At 42.3% G+C, this 17,423-nt stretch overlaps 1 protein-coding gene across 1 annotated transcript in view; it reads right to left on the minus strand.

Moving 5' to 3' along the window:
- Positions 1-17,423, minus strand: part of LOC118368104 (protein transport protein Sec23A) — a 45,958-nt gene that overhangs the window by 20,525 nt on the left and 8,010 nt on the right. The window contains exons 3-10 of the mRNA XM_035751879.2: positions 12,718-12,862; positions 12,010-12,326; positions 9,671-9,815; positions 9,055-9,213; positions 7,753-7,868; positions 7,293-7,416; positions 6,901-6,981; positions 6,573-6,662 (exon numbers count right to left, since the gene is read on the minus strand). Of these exons, the coding sequence (XP_035607772.1) occupies positions 6,573-6,662; positions 6,901-6,981; positions 7,293-7,416; positions 7,753-7,868; positions 9,055-9,213; positions 9,671-9,815; positions 12,010-12,326; positions 12,718-12,862 (1,177 nt within the window). The remainder of the gene's footprint in view (positions 1-6,572; positions 6,663-6,900; positions 6,982-7,292; positions 7,417-7,752; positions 7,869-9,054; positions 9,214-9,670; positions 9,816-12,009; positions 12,327-12,717; positions 12,863-17,423) is intronic.

Raw genomic sequence — 17,423 nt, forward strand, 5'->3', positions numbered from 1 at the left:
TGAACTCCACAGGCCAGAGAATAGGAGGATAGCTTGATGACTTGGAGAGGACCATACCCTCCCAGAGAACAGCAGGAGACTGACACATCACAACAGCAACCGGTTCCCTGGAGCCCCAGAGGATCGATACACACAGGATAACGTGACTTTACACGTCAGACTCTGTCCACCAGTCAGTCAGCCAGGCAAGTCAGCCAGTCAGTGCTCATGGACTGAACCAGGCGAGAGGAGAGTTAGCAGCCAGCCAACCCAGGGAGGCCATGAGGATGCCGGTGGCCCAGGTCTTTGCAGCTCTGATGGTGGTCTCCAGTCTGTTCTCCGTGTGTGGTAATGTGGTTTTATTATTGGTGGTTCTTCTTAACAAGGTACTCCGCACCGAAACCTGGGCCCTGACCGAGCTTCTGACTGAGTGACCTCGCCCTGGGTCTCTCCATCATTCCCTTCGGAGTCCACAACAGCCTGTTCAGAACGCAGGGCTACCCCCAGCGACGGGCCCCTCTGCCAGGGCAGCGCCTTCATCTACCTGCTTCTTCAGCTGGCCTCCATCCACTCCCTGACCTGGGCCACCATTGACAAGTTTACAGAGATCTGTTTCGCCCTGAGCTATAGCACCATCTGCACGTCCAGGAGGACCAGGGTGGTGCTGGTCCTGGTGTGGCTCTACGGCCTGATCAACGCAGCCTTGCCACTGCTGGGCTTCGGCCGCTACAGCTACAGCAGCACCAGGTTCCAGTGTGCCCCCAGCTTCCAGCCAGACTACAGGGGCTTCCGTCTGCTCTTCATCGTGGTCGGGATCACAGCACCCATACTCATCATGTGCTCCATGTATGCGTACATTGTGTATATTGTGAGGAAACAGGTGCGGCGAGGGACATTTGTTTGCAATGACCAGCACTGTTTTTATGTCCCTGCTAATAACTACTTCAGGAGCTCCTTAGTGATGGTGGCAACTGTGAGTCGGTGAGTCTCATTGGTGCTTAACCTTGTGAATAGTAGAGTGAAGCTATTGATTTGTTGATGCCATTTATTTCAAACAAAGCCAGGCATAAGCCTTTGATTATAACCCTTTGATGTACTCTGAGCACTGAGCACAGACACATAATAAAAGCCTTTTATGTAAGTAACAAAATGTCAAGGTCCATCAGTGGCTGTTATTCACATTTTTCTGTTGGCTACATTTATAGATGGTGAAATTCAGTCTTCTTGAATTTGTTAATATTAATGTGCTACAATAACATTACACACATAACAATTGTTATATATTTGCGAGATTCCATAAATATACCAAATAGAATTCTTGTAACGTTCCCGTAATTAGTCAAATAACTGCCGGTCTGCATTTCTCCATAAATATACTTTTCTAACGTAATTACTCTGATAATCTCCTGTCTTAATTCTCTCCCTTGTAAGTGTGCCTGCTAGTGTGCTGGCTGCCTTACATCACCATCTGTTTCTATGAGACGTTCAGTGGCCATGACCCGCCAGCAGCAGCCTCAGCCGTGGCTACCTGGCTCATCCTCCTCACCTCCGCTCTCAACCCATGGATCAACTCCATGACGCAGACGTAAGCAATAGCCAACAACTGCTCGCTGGGCGCCGATAACATGGACGTCGATTGAGGCAGCCCCTTGCACCTCTCTGATTCAGAGGGGTTGGGTTAAATGCGGAAGAAACATTTCAGTTTAAGGCATTCAGTTGTCCAACTGACTAGGTATCCCCTTTCAACTTCCCCTTAATAGCCCCAAACAAACAGTCACTCAGACAATATAAAGTCATTTCAATGCTGTGTCTCAGGAAGAATAAGGCTCAATCATATGAAGATGTTATACCTCAATATAAAGCCACTCAATATCCTTGTGGTCCATCAATGGCCACATGAAACCAAAATCAGAGGGAATTGAGAAGTGATCAACTCCATGATTCAGACGTAAGGGATAAGCAATAGAGCTGGGACCTCACAATACTATCAAGATATTTAGGTGCCAATACAATATGTGTTGCGATTCGATACTGTGACTTTATTGTGATTTGATGTTCCAAACATGTTGTAGGGCGTTCACTCACGCTCTAGAATGTAGTGAAATACAGGTCAATTCAAGAGGGTGCTACTAAATGAGGCTTTCTTTAGCCGTACATAAAATAAATAATCAGATTGTTCTCTACAACATTTAATATGCTTGTACTTAACCGTGTTGATGAAATAAGAACGTTTGCTGTGACCACTGCTAGTTTAGATCGCAAAGCTCTTTGTTGTATCTCTTCCATATTTTAGTATTGGGAGGTGGTAACATTTGGTCCAAAACACAGAAACACCTCTAATCAAAATCAACTTGATACCCTCCTCATTTTCATCTCCAAATCCATGGGTTTCTATTCCTCTAACCTCAGTCAATCAACGTTGAGAGGGGCTGTTTCTATGGAGATTTAAATAGAAACTATTTTTTTGGTTCCTCAGTAATCTACACACAATACCCCATCATAACAAAGCAAAAACAGGTTTAGAAATTCTTGCAAATGTATTAAAAACAGAAATACCTTATTTACACAAGTATTCAGCCCCTTTGCTATGAGACTCGTAATTGAACATCCTTGAGATGTTTCTACAATCTGATTGTAGTCCACTTGTGGTAAATGTAATTGATTGGACACTATTTGGAAAGGCACAGCCTGTCTATATAAGGTCCCACAATTGACCGTGCATGTCAGAGCAAAAACCAAGCTATGAGGTCGAAGGAATTGTCCGTAGAGCTCAGAGACAGGATTGTGTCGAGGCACAGATCTTGGGAAGGGTACCAAAACATTTCTGCAGCATTGAAGGTCCCCAAGAACACAATGGCCTCCGTCACTAAAATGGAAGATGTTTGGAACCACTAAGACTCTTCCTAGAGCTGGCCGCCCGGCCAATCTGAGCAATCGGGGGAGAAGGGCCTTGGTCAGGGAGGTGACTAAGAATCCAATGGTCAATCTGACAGAGTTCTAGACTTCCTCTGTGGAGATGGGAGAATCTTCCAGAGAACCTTCCATCTCTGCAGCACTCCACCAATCAGGCCTTTATGGTAGACTGGCCAGACGAAAGCCACTCCTCAGTAAAAGGCACATGACAGCCCGCTTGGAGTTTACCAAAAGGCACCTAAAGATTCTCAGACCATGAGAAACAAGATTGTCTGGTCTGATGAAAACTCTTTAGCCTGAATGCCAAGCGTCACATCTGGACGAAACCTGGCACCATCCCTACGGTGAAGCATGGTGGTGGCAGCGTCATGTTGTGTGGATGTTTTTAAGAGGCAGGGACTGGGAGACCAGTCAGGATTGAGGCAAAGATGAACGGAGCAAAGTACAGAGATCCTTGATGAAAACCTGATCCAGAGCGCTCAGGACCTGACTGGGGCGAAGGTTCACCTTCCAACAGGACAACGACCATAAGCACACAGCCAAGACAACGCAGAAGTGGCTTCAGGATAAGTCTGAATGTCCTTGAGTGTCCCAACCAGAGCCCGGACTTGAATCCGATTGAACATCTTTGGAGAGACCTGAAAATAGCTGTGCAGCAAAGCTCCCCATTCAACCTGACAACACTTGAGAGGATCTGCAGAGAATAATGTGAGAAACTCCCCAAATACAGGTGTGCCAAGCTTGTATCGTCATACCCAAGAAGACTCCAGGCCGTAATCGCTGCCAAAGGTGCTTCAACAAAGTACTGAGTAAAGGGTCTACTTATGTAAATGTGATATCAGTTTTTATAAGTAATAAATTAGCTAACATTTCTAAAAACATGTTTTTGCTTTGTCATTATGGGGTATTGTGTGTAGATTGATGAGGGGGAAAAAAACAATTTAATCCATTTTAGAATAAGGCTGTAACGTAACAAAATGTGGAATAAGTCAAGAGGTCTGAAGACTTTCTGAAGGCACTGTATATTATTTAGTAGGCCTATATGTAAAGTCAAGACTACATTAAGAATAGTCTGATGGATGACAATACTATCACTTGTGAATGATGTATTTATTATCACATGTGAATGATGCCCATAGTGTGCAGTAAATCAAGAAACAGCGCATGCCTTTTTTGCGACTTTTTGAAAAAGTCGCATAGTCGCACACCTCATCTAGCCTAGCCCATAGGCCTTATTGTTTGATAAGGTTTGTAATTACAACTAAAGCGGCCTAATAACTTCTTGAAAATAAGCACATTAATCCGCTTTACAACTGGTGTAGAGCCTAACTGGCATACATTGGATGACATGGGTCCCATTATGCCTGGCAAAAACCAAACACTGCATTCCACAGTAAGAGCCTCATATCAACGGTCAAGAATAGTGATGGTTTGGGGATGCTTTGCTGCCTCAGGACCTGTACGACTTGCTTTAATAGAACGAACCATGAATTCTGCTTTGTATCAGAGAATTGAGCTGAAGTTAAAGTGCAGCTGGGTCATGCAGCAAGACAATGATCCAAAACAAACAATCAAGACTACATGAAAATGACTAAAAAGCAACACATTTGAAGTTTTGGAATGGCCTAGTCAAAGTCTAGACCTAATCCCAATTGGGATGTAGTGGTAGGACATGAAACAAGCAGCAAAATTCCTCCACAGCATTGTGAGAGACTGATCAACAACTACAGAAAGCGTTGTGCCAGCTAAAGGTGGCACAACCAGTTATTGAGTGTAAGGGGGCAATTACTTTTTCACACAGGGGCATGGGTGTTGCACAACTTTGTTTATGAAATATGGAATTTTGTTATTTGTTCACTCAGGTTCCCTTGATCTAATATAAGGTTTTGGTTGAAGATCTGATAACATTCAGTATCAAAAATACACAAAAGTAAAGTGAATTAGAAGGGGGACAAATACTTTTTCATGGCACTGTATAATATATAATATTTCTACAAATCGATACTTGGGAGTCAAAATATTGAGATAAAATCATCCAAAATAATAATATGTAACTCTAGGATTTTTTCCAACAACACTTACAATCAATATCCCAAACAGTCCTTCAATAATATAGTGAGTAGTTCTCTCTCTCATTCAACAAATATAAAGAACGAGGCTCAATCTTGTACAGGTGATATGAAGGTCCCTCAATTGAAACAACTCCTGATGGAATTGAGAAGCTAGCTCCAGAACATTTCTAAATGACGACTGTTATGAGGGGGAAAAGCTGAGCGCTTGAGATTATGAAATGAGTTTCTCAGTGTTGGAGCAGAGATGTAGAGCCGATGAGGCCGGGCGGCTGGCTACACTGCATTGTTGGTTATTTTCTCTACCCCTCTCTCTCTAAATTCAATCTCACTCACTCACTCCCCCTCCCATCCCTTTCTCCCTCCCTCTCCCTCTCAGGCGCTACAGAGCGGCTCTGCGGAAAAGCCTGAATAAAATACGACGGCTGTTCCAGCGCCCTCTGAAGAACTCCTGCCCACAGAGCACCGCCATCCAACTTGAGATAGTGAGCCAAGATCACCACCATCACAACATCTCCAACCCATCACTCTTGTCAGAACCCAACTCCAAAACAGGGTCACCAGAGGCCAAATCCATGTCAGAGGTGACTATGGAGGATGGTAAAGACACTATGGACACTACACTAAGCCAAGACTCTGTCACTGTGGAGCCATCTGGAAAACTAGCCTGACTACAGACTAAAATACAGACCAACTACAGACTTAATTTTATGAATCCCAGGACTCCCTGAAAAAAAAGTGGCAATTGTTACTGAGTGAACAAAGTGAATGAATGAAATGAAATACAATACAGGTTGGGACTAAACACCAGAGAAGGACCATATGAAGGATCATTGTGGCGACAGGATGCAACAGACGGACAGTCTCTAGTATGACCAATGGGATTGTGACACTTGTGTCTTAAGTGGATCTATACACAAAGACCGCCATACCAGCGATCTTATTTGTTCTGTTTCTAACTAAAAATGTTAGCTTACAATGCACATTGTACAGTCAAATCAGGGACATTGGACAATTGTCTTTTTGAACTACAATGTTGAACTACAATGTTTGAACTAAACTGTACTAAACTGTACATGTACAGACATTACTGTCTGTCCAAATGTGTTCTTCCTCAATAAATATACCTATGGCAACACTGCCTATCTAAAATCATTGAAATGTAATCTTTCATTTTATCATAACTGGATGTATTGGATTAAAATGAATGTGAACATCTCAATTACATTTATAGATCCATCTTATACTACTGTATGTTTCATAAAGAGGCCATAGTGGTTTAATATATGAGCACACCATCTGGTGGCATAGTGATGCTGTTGCACCTCTATCCAGTACCTCTGACCAGCCCAGTACAGCAGTGGAAGAGATCATTATGGAACAGTACCCTCTATGGTGGTGCAATCAAATTCACTGAGTCTTTGGCACAAGTGGAACATTGCTCTGTGGATCACCTAATCTCAGATTACTGTGATATAAAAACGACTACTCAGAAACCTTGCCAATATAAAGCGTTTAACACAAAATATGGTAACATTACACAAAATATGGCAGTTATTGCCAAAAGTAGCTTAGTGATCACAATCCAGAGTGTGTAATATGAAGGCATACCTGATTGACCACCTCAAAGTACACTGCCAGTGTGGTGTTATGGTCAAGACCACATATCTTCCATTGAGATGTGCCCCCTGTTCCAATTTCCTTTAAGGAAACAAACAGAAGGGATCAGTATCAGAACAACATTGTTCTAGAAGGGATCAGAAACAGAGCAACGTTGATACATCTCCTTCGGCAGAGATTCAGGACACACAATATTCTGGATTAACAACTACAGTTACAAAAGTGTTGACCGGTCAAAAGTACAAGTCTGTTCTGCATATCAGCTGATCGATGATGTATAGTATTCGGTTACTGTTCTATGTATTTGACATGGACTCACATTTTCAGACACACACGGCCCTTTGGCATTTAATGACACACATGGCCCGATGGCTCCTGAAATCTTGATCTCTCGAGACGTCTGAAATGAAGAAGGACAGATGATATTAGAAGATATTAGCAGTTTGCGCAGAATTCTATTTGGTAAAATACAAGGTCAAGAAATCTATATTTCCCATAGAGTTTTATGGATAGAATCAACTATCCAAGAGAGCATGTCGCTCTGTTCCAATATCCACACTACGTAGAAGCAATGTATTAGGTATTTGTAGATATTGGAACAGTGGCTGTGTTCTAAAATGACACCCTATTCCTTAAAAGTGCACTACTAGTACACTATATTAGGTCAAACGGTACCATTTCAGACACCGCCAGTCTGTGCAATGGCTCTACCTTTATCTCCAGAGTGCCAGCGAAGGCCATCTTGAAGGCTCCAGCCACATCTTTGGTAAAGACCCTCTGGAAGGTTTGTTTGAATAGTGAGGTGTTGAAAGAGTCTGCCATTACCATGTAGCCTCTGCAAAACAGATATACTCATAGGAGTTCAACTATACATAGGGTGAATCTCAGAAGTCTCTCTTCGCCGCCTCCTCTCTCCTCGTCTCCTTCTCTTCCTCAAAGCATCAGACGAGAGCATTGGAGAAGAAGAACAGAGGACAAACTCTCCTCTTACTATGGGAGGAGCCAGTGTTATTGACATATTTGTGTGTGTTCAGCGTATCAAATGGCACTGTATTCCCTATATAGCGCACTACTTTTGACAGGGCCCTGTAAGCCCTGGTCAAAAGTAGTGAACTATATAGGGAGCCATTTTGTACTCAGCCTGTGTGTTCACCAGACAGAGTGTCCTCACCCGGTGTGATTGGAACAACACTTCATCTCCAGCAGTCCGGTCTGGTCCAGAGCACAGGCATAGATGTCTATGATGTGGCCGTTGATGGAGGCACGGCTCGCCAATGCCTCGTAATGCTGAAAATGAAGAAAAAGGGTTTTACCCCAACTTCATACAGGATAAAAAGAGGATCCAATATCAGGTTGTTTTCTGGATCAAAAAGGGGTGGTGGGCGTCGCAGAGGGCGTGGCACTACGCTCACTGGGTGTGGTTGAATTTCAGAGAACATTTTAGAGGCCTCCCATCTTGGTGTAGAGATGTTTTTGCATTATTAAGTACATTTCCAGTAATTCTACACATTTCTTCATTGAGCTGAGAGAAATGTTTAAAACTGTAAAGGACATTTCTTTCAATTCTACACATTTGCCATGGATCTGAAAGAAAATGTTTTAAAACTAAATTTACATCAAATCTACATATTCTGCCATGGAGCTGAGATAGCAATCAGTTTTAAAGCTAATTTCCTGCAATTCTAATGCTATGTTCTTTTGCTCAAACATAATCAAATCTATACTGTGTGGCGTACAGCAGGTCAGCCAACAGGGGGAGACTCATCGAGGCCTGGTAACAGATGGAGTATACATCACGAGGCGATGACTCCATCTGCTGGACATGCCAGGTCTCGATGGGCTCTCCAGCCAGGACTAATTGGGGCTGATTGGGAGCTGGTGAGTAATCAAGGGCAGATTGCTCACCAGCTGTGCAAGGCCCATAAAGCTGCCAGAAGGGCAGCACACAGGAGGAATGGGGGAAGAAAGGACTCCCGTGGTATGGTTGACGGCTCCAGAGGTAAGAAGAGAGAGTTCAGTTTTGTGCCCGACAGGATACTGCCAGACCCGGAATACCAGGAGATGGCATCTCGTAGGGGAGACCCATCATTTTCTTTTTGATCTATTATTTAAATAAACACCCTTGATCCTTCTCTGTCCGTGTCTGATATTGGTAAATGTCTTGACCAAACCCCCTGATCTGCCACAACTGATAAATTCATTGTTTGGGGAATTTTCTATTCTACCTAACTTTTATGGTGATTGTTAGTTGTCAAATATTATAAAAATACATTAAAACACTTACGAGGCCTGCCCAAAGATTTCCATGGCAGAAAATTAACTTGTTATGCTAAAACACATCTAGCCATTTAACTGATTGTCTCACTTTAATGTGGTGTAACACACAACTTCATCATTCACAGACAGTGGCAACAGACCTGAAAAAAAGTCTTAACAGGAAAAGTGAACCGTCAAAGGTTGAGCCAAAACTTACTTTAGTCCCCTTTTTCATGAACTTGGCATTGTCCTTCTCAATGTCGTGCCAGGAGCGAATAGGGGTCTTTAGCTCATCTCCTACCACCATGCCTGGACCCTGAGTGGCTGGTCCACCGATGAAGGTCATGATGCGTGCCCCAGTGTTCGGGAAGGTGCACTGGATGTTGGAAAAAAGGGACATTTTATTACAAAACATTTCTATGAAGCGGAGTAAACAATGCAACCAAACAGACTAAAGCTAGTAATCCTGGTCAATTCCCACGGCATAATAGGTTTATACATCTTACAAATCCTACTTCATACAGAGGAACACAGGGAAATATGAATTTGAAGTAGTGTGCGGGGGCTGATCAGACTAAAATGGTAATATTGAAAATGGTGTCATTGAAATATGTACCATTACATTCCAATGACATATGAACAGACCTGGGTTTTAATATTATTTAAAATCTTTCAAACACTTTGAAAACAATTGCTTCAGTCTGCCTGAGAAGCCAGATAACTATTTTATTGGTGCCGTTAGGTCAGGAAAAATCTATCAAACCAAAGTATTTAAAATACTATTTGAACCCAGGACTGCATTGAGGCAGTTTATATTTCTGTCTTGGTCTAACCTCCAGCAAGCCAACAGCGATGGACATGGCCGACCCTAACGAGCGGAGGGGCCTTTTTCCCTGAGTGACAGGCCAGGGGTCCCTCTGGAGCTCTCCAAGCAGGTCTGTCAGGTTCATGTCAATCTTCTGGACAGGCTGGAGGAATCTAGGCAAAAGAAAATAAGTCCTAAGATTAGTCTAATTTTGTGTCATGCTAAATTATTTTAATGTACAGTACCAGTCAAATGTTTGGACACACCAACTCATTCCAGAGTCTCTTTATTGTCTGGCAGACATATCAGTGTGGATGACGGATCACCACCTCAAGCTGAACCTCAGCAAGACGGAGCTCCTCTTCCTCCCAGGGAAGGACTGCCCGTTCCATGATCTCGCCATCACGGTTGACAACTCCATTGTGTCCTCCTCCCAGAGCGCTAAGAACCTTGGCGTGATCCTGGACAACACCCTGTCGTTCTCAACTAACATCAAGGCGGTGTCCCGTTCCTGTAGGTTCATGCTCTACAACATCCGCAGAGTACGACCCTGCCTCACACAGGAAGCGGCGCAGGTCCTAATCCAGGCACTTGTCATCTCCCGTCTTGATTACTGCAACTCGCTGTTGGCTGGGCTCCCTGCCTGTGCCATTAAACCCCTACAACTCATCCAGAACGCTGCAGCCCGTCTGGTGTTCAACCTTCCCAAGTTCTCTCACGTCACCCCGCTCCTCCGCTCTCTCCACTGGCTTCCAGTTGAAGCTCGCATCCGCTACAAGACCATGGTGCTTGCCTACGGAGCTGTGAGGGGAACGGCACCTCAGTACCTCCAGGCTCTGATCAGGCCCTACACCCAAACAAGGGCACTGCATTCATCCACCTCTGGCCTGCTCGCCTCCCTACCACTGAGGAAGTACAGTTCCCGCTCAGCCCAGTCAAAACTGTTCGCTGCTCTGGCCCCCCAATGGTGGAACAAACTCCCTCACGACGCCAGGACAGCGGAGTCAATCACCACCTTCCGGAGACACCTGAAACCCCACCTCTTCAAGGAATACCTAGGATAGGGTAAGTAATCCTTCTCACCCCCCCCCAAAAGATTTAGATGCACTATTGTAAAGTGGCTGTTCCACTGGATGTCTTAAGGTGTATGCACCAATTTGTAAGTCGCTCTGGATAAGAGCGTCTGCTAAATTACTTAAATGTAAATGTTTATTTCTACAATGTAGAAAACTATGAAATAACACATATGGAATCACATAGTAATCAAAAAAGTGTTAAACAAATCAAAATATATTCTTCAAAGTAGCCACCCTTTGCCTTGACACATATTTAATAGGTTTGATGTCTTCACTATTATTTTACAGTGTAGAAAATAGTAAAAATAAAAACCCCTGAGTGTCCAAATTTTTGCCAGGTACTATATGTACTGCCATGGCATTGGTGTGTGGCTGTATGTGTATTTTTTTCTTATACATTCAATAAATCAATAAAATCAGTCAATTCAACCAATCTACAGACCACAATCAAAAAGGTACTATACTGAACAAAAATATAAATGCAAAATGTAACAATTTCAACGATTTTACTGAGTTTATATCAGGAAATAAGTCAGTTAAAATGAATTAATTAGGCCTTAATCTATTGATTTCACATGACTGGGCAGGGGCGCAGCCATGAGTGGGCATGGGATGTCATGGGCTCACCCACTTGGGAGCCAGGCCCAGCCAATCAGAATGAGTTTTTCCCCACAAAAGGTCTTTATTACAGACAGAAATACTCCTCAGTTTCATCAGCAATCCAGGTAGCTGGTCTCAAACGATCCCACAGGTGAAGAAGCCGGATGTGGAGTCCCTGGGTTGGCGTGGTTACATATGGTCTGAGGTTGAGGCCGATTGGACGTACTGCCAAATTCTCTAAAACGGCGTTGGAGGCGGCTTATGGTAGAAATATTAACATAAAATTATCTGGCAGCAGCTCTGGTGGACATTCCTGCAGTCAGCATGCCAATTGCATGCTCTGTCAAAACATGAGACATTTGTGGCATTGTGTTGGTTGACATAACTGCACATTTTAGAGTGGCCTTTTAGATTCCCAAGCACAAGGTGCACCTGTGTAATGATTATGCTGTTTAATCAGCTTCTTGATATGCCACTCCCGTCAGGTGCATGGATTATCTTTGCAAAGGAGAAATGCTCACTAACAGGGATGTAAAAAAATGTGAGAGAAAAACTTTTTCGTGGTCTGAAAAATGCCTGGGATCTTTTATTTCAGCTCATGAAACATGGGACCAACACTTTAGATGGTGCGTTTATATTTTTGTTCAGTATACAATGTCAAAACAAGGCTGTAGACTGTAGTGTGGTTTACCTGTTGGAGAGGGGGGGCTGTGGAGCTTGTGGTCCCCGTCCTGCCTGTGCAGCAGTGGGTTTGGTCAAGCCTAGCATCTCCTGCAGCTGCTTGGCGTTAAGGTCTTTAGTTCCCCTGAAGACGTAGCTCTTTGAGATGCCATCGCAGCCTAGTTCGTGGACCTGGATCATGCGTCCGAAGGTGATGAGGCCAACCAGGGCTGTAGGAGGCAGCAGCGACAGGGACATCTGTAACGACTCCTTCAGAGCCTGCAGGTCTTCATCCTCCATGCAGGTGTCCACCACGTACAGGAAGACCAGAGGCATCTGGGGACCTCTCTGTGGGGTAAAGAGAGAGAACCTGGTCAACTATCCTATTGCATAAAACAGTGAAAGGATGCTAGAATCCAACAGATGACTGACAGTTTCAATTTCTGTGGGGGCCAGGGGGACAGCAAAATAATTTTAAGGTGGACTAATAAAAACAATGACAAAATGGTTTTCAAGTAACATTATCAAGATGTATGAGAGATCCATCACAGGCCTTGTTTTAATGTACTAGATGAAAATGAAATAACATACGTGTAGGAAAGATGAGATCTTATCTGAATGCTGTTAAAAACTATTAGAAAACGGATCAAATTGAGATAAATCAAAATATTTTGATTTGGGGAAACAAAATACTGTATTACAATTCGAGAATCCAGCATCAATCAAATAGAAACATTACCTGGACAACATATTCAATGGTGGAGAACTGTGGCAGCAGCTCAGCTGGCTGGTTCACCTCTGATATCCCAGCATAGGTAGGCGGAAACTGATTTCTCTGATAGCAGAAGTTGCAAGCCCACAGTTTGGCTCCGTAATCCACTTGGCTAGGTTGAGAGACAAAATGATTATGGTAAAAATCTGAGAGAGAATGACCACACAGTGTAGTTGTAAACAATACAACTCTATGCACAAGGATTACAAAGATAATGTACAATTCACATACACATTTACTGGAAGAATGTGCAGATGCAAAGTTTGGTAACAGAACTACGGTAAAATGTCTCAGTTTTTTATGCAACCACATTTTCCAAAAGCTCTTAAAAATCTGCTCTGAATTACAATTCAAAGATGTGGCATGACACATTGAGTTTGAAAAAAATATATACAGTGCCTTGCGAAAGTATTCGGCCCCCTTGAACTTTGAGACCTTTTGCCACATTTCAGGCTTCACACATAAAGATATAAAACTGTATTTTTTTTGTGAAGAATCAACAACAAGTGGGACACAATCATGAAGTGGAACGACATTTATTGGATATTTCAAACTTTTTTAACAAATCAAAAACGGAAAAATTGGGCGTGCAAAATTATTCAGCCCCTTTACTTTCAGTGCAGCAAACTCTCTCCAGAAGTTCAGTGAGGATCTCTGAATGATCCAATGTTGACCTAAATGACTAATGATGATAAATACAATCCACCTGTGTGTAATCAAGTCTCCGTATAAATGCACCTGCACTGTGATAGTCTCAGAGGCCCGTTAAAAGCGCAGAGAGCATCATGAAGAACAAGGAACACACCAGGCAGGTCCGAGATACTGTTGTGAAGAAGTTTAAAGCCGGATTTGGATACAAAAAGATTTCCCAAGCTTTAAACATCCCAAGGAGCACTGTGCAAGCGATAATATTGAAATGGATGGAGTATCAGACCACTGCAAATCTACCAAGACCTGGCCGTCCCTCTAAACTTTCAGCTCATACAAGGAGAAGACTGATCAGAGATGCAGCCAAGAGGCCCATGATTACTCTGGATGAACTCCAGAGATCTACAGCTGAGGTGGGAGACTCTGTCCATAGAACAACAATCAGTCGTATATTGCACAAATCTGGCCTTTATGGAAGAGTGGCAAGAAGAAAGCCATTTCTTAAAGATATCCATAAAAAGTGTCGTTTAACGTTTGCCACAAGCCACCTGGGAGACACACCAAACATGTGGAAGAAGGTGCTCTGGTCAGATGAAACCAAAATGGAACTTTTTGGCAACAATGCAAAATGTTATGTTTGGCGTAAAAGCAACACAGCTCATCACCCTGAACACACCATCCCCACTGTCAAACATGGTGGTGGCAGTATCATGGTTTGGGCCTGCTTTTCTTCAGCAGGGACAGGGAAGATGGTTCAAATTGATGGGAAGATGGATGGAGCCAAATACAGGACCATTCTGGAAGAAAACCTGATGGAGTCTGCAAAAGACCTGAGACTGGGACGGAGATTTGTCTTCCAACAAGACAATGATCCAAAACATAAAGCAAAATCTACAATGGAATTTTTCAAAAATAAACATATACAGGTGTTAGAATGGCCAAGTCAAAGTCCAGACCTGAATCCAATCGAGAATCTGTGGAAAGAACTGAAAACTGCTGTTCACAAATGCTCTCCATCCAACCTCACTGAGCTTGAGCTGTTTTGCAGGGAGGAATGGGAAAAAATTTCAGTCTCTCGATGTGCAAAACTGATAGAGACATACCCCAAGCGACTTACAGCTGTAACCGCAGCAAAAGGGGGCGCTACAAAGTATTAACTTAAGGGGGCTGAATAATTTTGCACAACCAATTTTTCCGTTTTTGATTTGTTAAAAAAGTTTGAAATATCCAATAAATGTTGTTCCACTTCATGATTGTGTCCCACTTGTTGTTGATTCTTCACAAAAAAATACAGTTTTATATCTTTATGTTTGAAGCCTGAAATGTGGCAAAAGGTCGCAAAGTTCAAGGGGGCCGAATACTTTCGCAAGGCACTGTACAGTATTTTGGTTATTCAAATACAGTAGGAGACAGAATCCGGTAACAGAATAACGGTAACAGAATGACATCACGGTTCCCTGATCTGTACTATACAGAAATTCAGCATTATGGATATGTATATCATTCTCTTTTAGAAAACATCTACCAGAAAGTCTCAAGACCCCTTTTCCCTCTGTTTGACCAGAGACCAAAGCCTTTACTTACTCCAAATTTTTTATATGCCTTAATTTCTCAAACATATAGACTCGTAGCTTTCATTTGACACTCAATTTGACATGCTCCTATGAACTTCACATGTTGGTGGTCATTTGTCCTTTTACATGGAAATGCTCCCAGACCACAACTATTTAAACAGTACATGTGAACCTTCTGAAGACTGAGGATGTGTAAATCACCTGTTTACAGTTAGGCTACAAATGGAGGAATAGTCATGGATGAGGGAGGGAGAGAATAGGGCAGGGGTCTCCAACCTTTGAGCATCAGTGCCACTTTTACTAAATGAAACATTGTGAGCTACTGATGTTTTTTCTTTAAAAGAAAAGGCACATTCTTCTCCTCTCTGCTGCAACGCAACTCAGCTCCAGGTCCTTAGTGTAAAAGAGAAAGACATGCACTGTTTTCCGTCAAGATACCTGGTAAAATAATGGTTAATAAAAAAATCTCTAAAGGTGCCCTATAAAATCTGTGTTTTTTTCTCCCCAAATTGTTTAATATTTTCCAAAATTATGTTCCTAGTTTTATTTTTCCTGGTTTTAATTCATTTCACTCTAAAAATTACAATGGTTCATAGAGAAACAACGAAATTGGATGTTCCGATTCGATGTCAATGTTTAAATCACATCAGAAGAACATTTTTGGGGGGGAAGGTACAGGAAAAAAAACTAACAAATGTAGATTTGTGTAATTCCCCTTTAATTGCGCATCGGGACCTTCAATTGCACATCTAGTGTGCAATGTGATCTAATGTGCCAGTCTAGCGATGATTCTGTACTGCTGCTGCTCATTTCATGGCAAAGTTTTCAAATAGATACAAATAATATACTTTTGCCAGGTAAGCCTACTGCGCAGTTAACATTTAATTGAGAAGGTTTTGGGGAAAGTATTTCTGTCAACTCACATGACGGTAGAGGTTGACCGATTATGGTTTTTCAAGGCCGATACCGATAATTGGAGGACCAAAAAAAGCCGATACCGATTAAATCGGCAGATTATTAATTTATAATAATGATAATTACAACAATACTGAATTAACACTTAACTTAATATAATACATCAATCAAATCAATTTAGCCTCAAATAAATAATGAAACATGTTCAATTTGGTTTAAAGAATGCAAAAACAAAGTGTTGGAGAAGAAAGTAAAAGTGCAATATGTGCCAAATTAAAAAGCTAATGTTTAAGTTCCTTGCTCAGAACATGAGAACATATGAAAGCTGGTGGTTCCTTTTAACAAGAGTCTTCAATATTCCCAGGTAAGAAGTTTTAGGTTGAGGTTATTACAGGAATTATAGGACTATTTCTCTCTATACCATTTATATTTCATGTACCTTTGACTATTGGATGTTCTTATAGGCACTTTAGTATTGCCAGTGTAACAGTATAGCTTCCGTCCCTCTCCTCGCCCCTACCTGGGCTCGAACCAGTAACACATCGACAACAGCCACCCTCGAAGCATCGTTACCCATCGCTCCACAAAAGCCCCTCTGCAAGGGGAACAACTACTCCAAGTCTCAGAGCGAGTGACTTTTGAAACGCTATTAGCATGCACCCCGCTAACTAGCTAGCCATTTCACATCGGTTACACCAGCCTAATCTCGGGAGTTGATAGGCTTGAAGTCATAAACAGCGCAATGCTTGAAGCATTGCGAAGAGCTGCTGGCAAATGCACAAAAGTGCTGTTTGAATGAATGCTTACGAGCCTGCTGCTGCATACCACTGCTCAGTCAGACTGCTCTATCGAATATCAAATCATAAACTTAATTTTAACATAATAACACACAGAAATACGAGCCTTAGGTCATTAATATGGTTGAATCCGGAAAATATCATTTAAAAAATAAAACGTTTATTCTTTCAGTGAAATACGGAACAGTTCCGTATTTTATCTAACGGGTGGCATCCATAAGTCTAATTATTTCTGTTACATTGCACAACCTTCAATGTTATGTCATAATTACGTAAAATTCTGGCAAATTAGTTCGTAATGAGCCAGGCAGCTCAAGCTGTTGCATATACCCTGACTCTGCGTGTAATGAACGCAAGAAAAGTGACACAATTTCCCTAGTTTAATATTGCCTGCTAACATGAATTTCTTTTAAGTAAATATGCAGGTTTAAAAATATATACTTCTGTGTATTGATTTTAAGAAAGGCATTGATGTTTATGGTTAGGTACATTCGTGCAACGATAATGCTTTTTTCGCAAATGCGCTTTCGATAAATCATCCCCCGTTTGGCGAAGTTATCTGTCTTTGTTAGGAAGAAAGTCTTCCCAGTTCGCAATGAGCCAGGCAGCCCAAACTGCTGCATATACCCTGACTCTGTTGCACAGAACGCAAGAGAAGTGACACATATTCCATAGTTAAAAGAAATTCATGTTAGCAGGCAATATTACCTAAATATGCAGGTTTAAAAATATATACTTG

The sequence above is a fragment of the Oncorhynchus keta genome, chromosome 35 (genome assembly GCF_023373465.1).
Source record: "Oncorhynchus keta strain PuntledgeMale-10-30-2019 chromosome 35, Oket_V2, whole genome shotgun sequence".
In the NCBI taxonomy this organism is placed as follows: domain Eukaryota; kingdom Metazoa; phylum Chordata; class Actinopteri; order Salmoniformes; family Salmonidae; genus Oncorhynchus; species Oncorhynchus keta.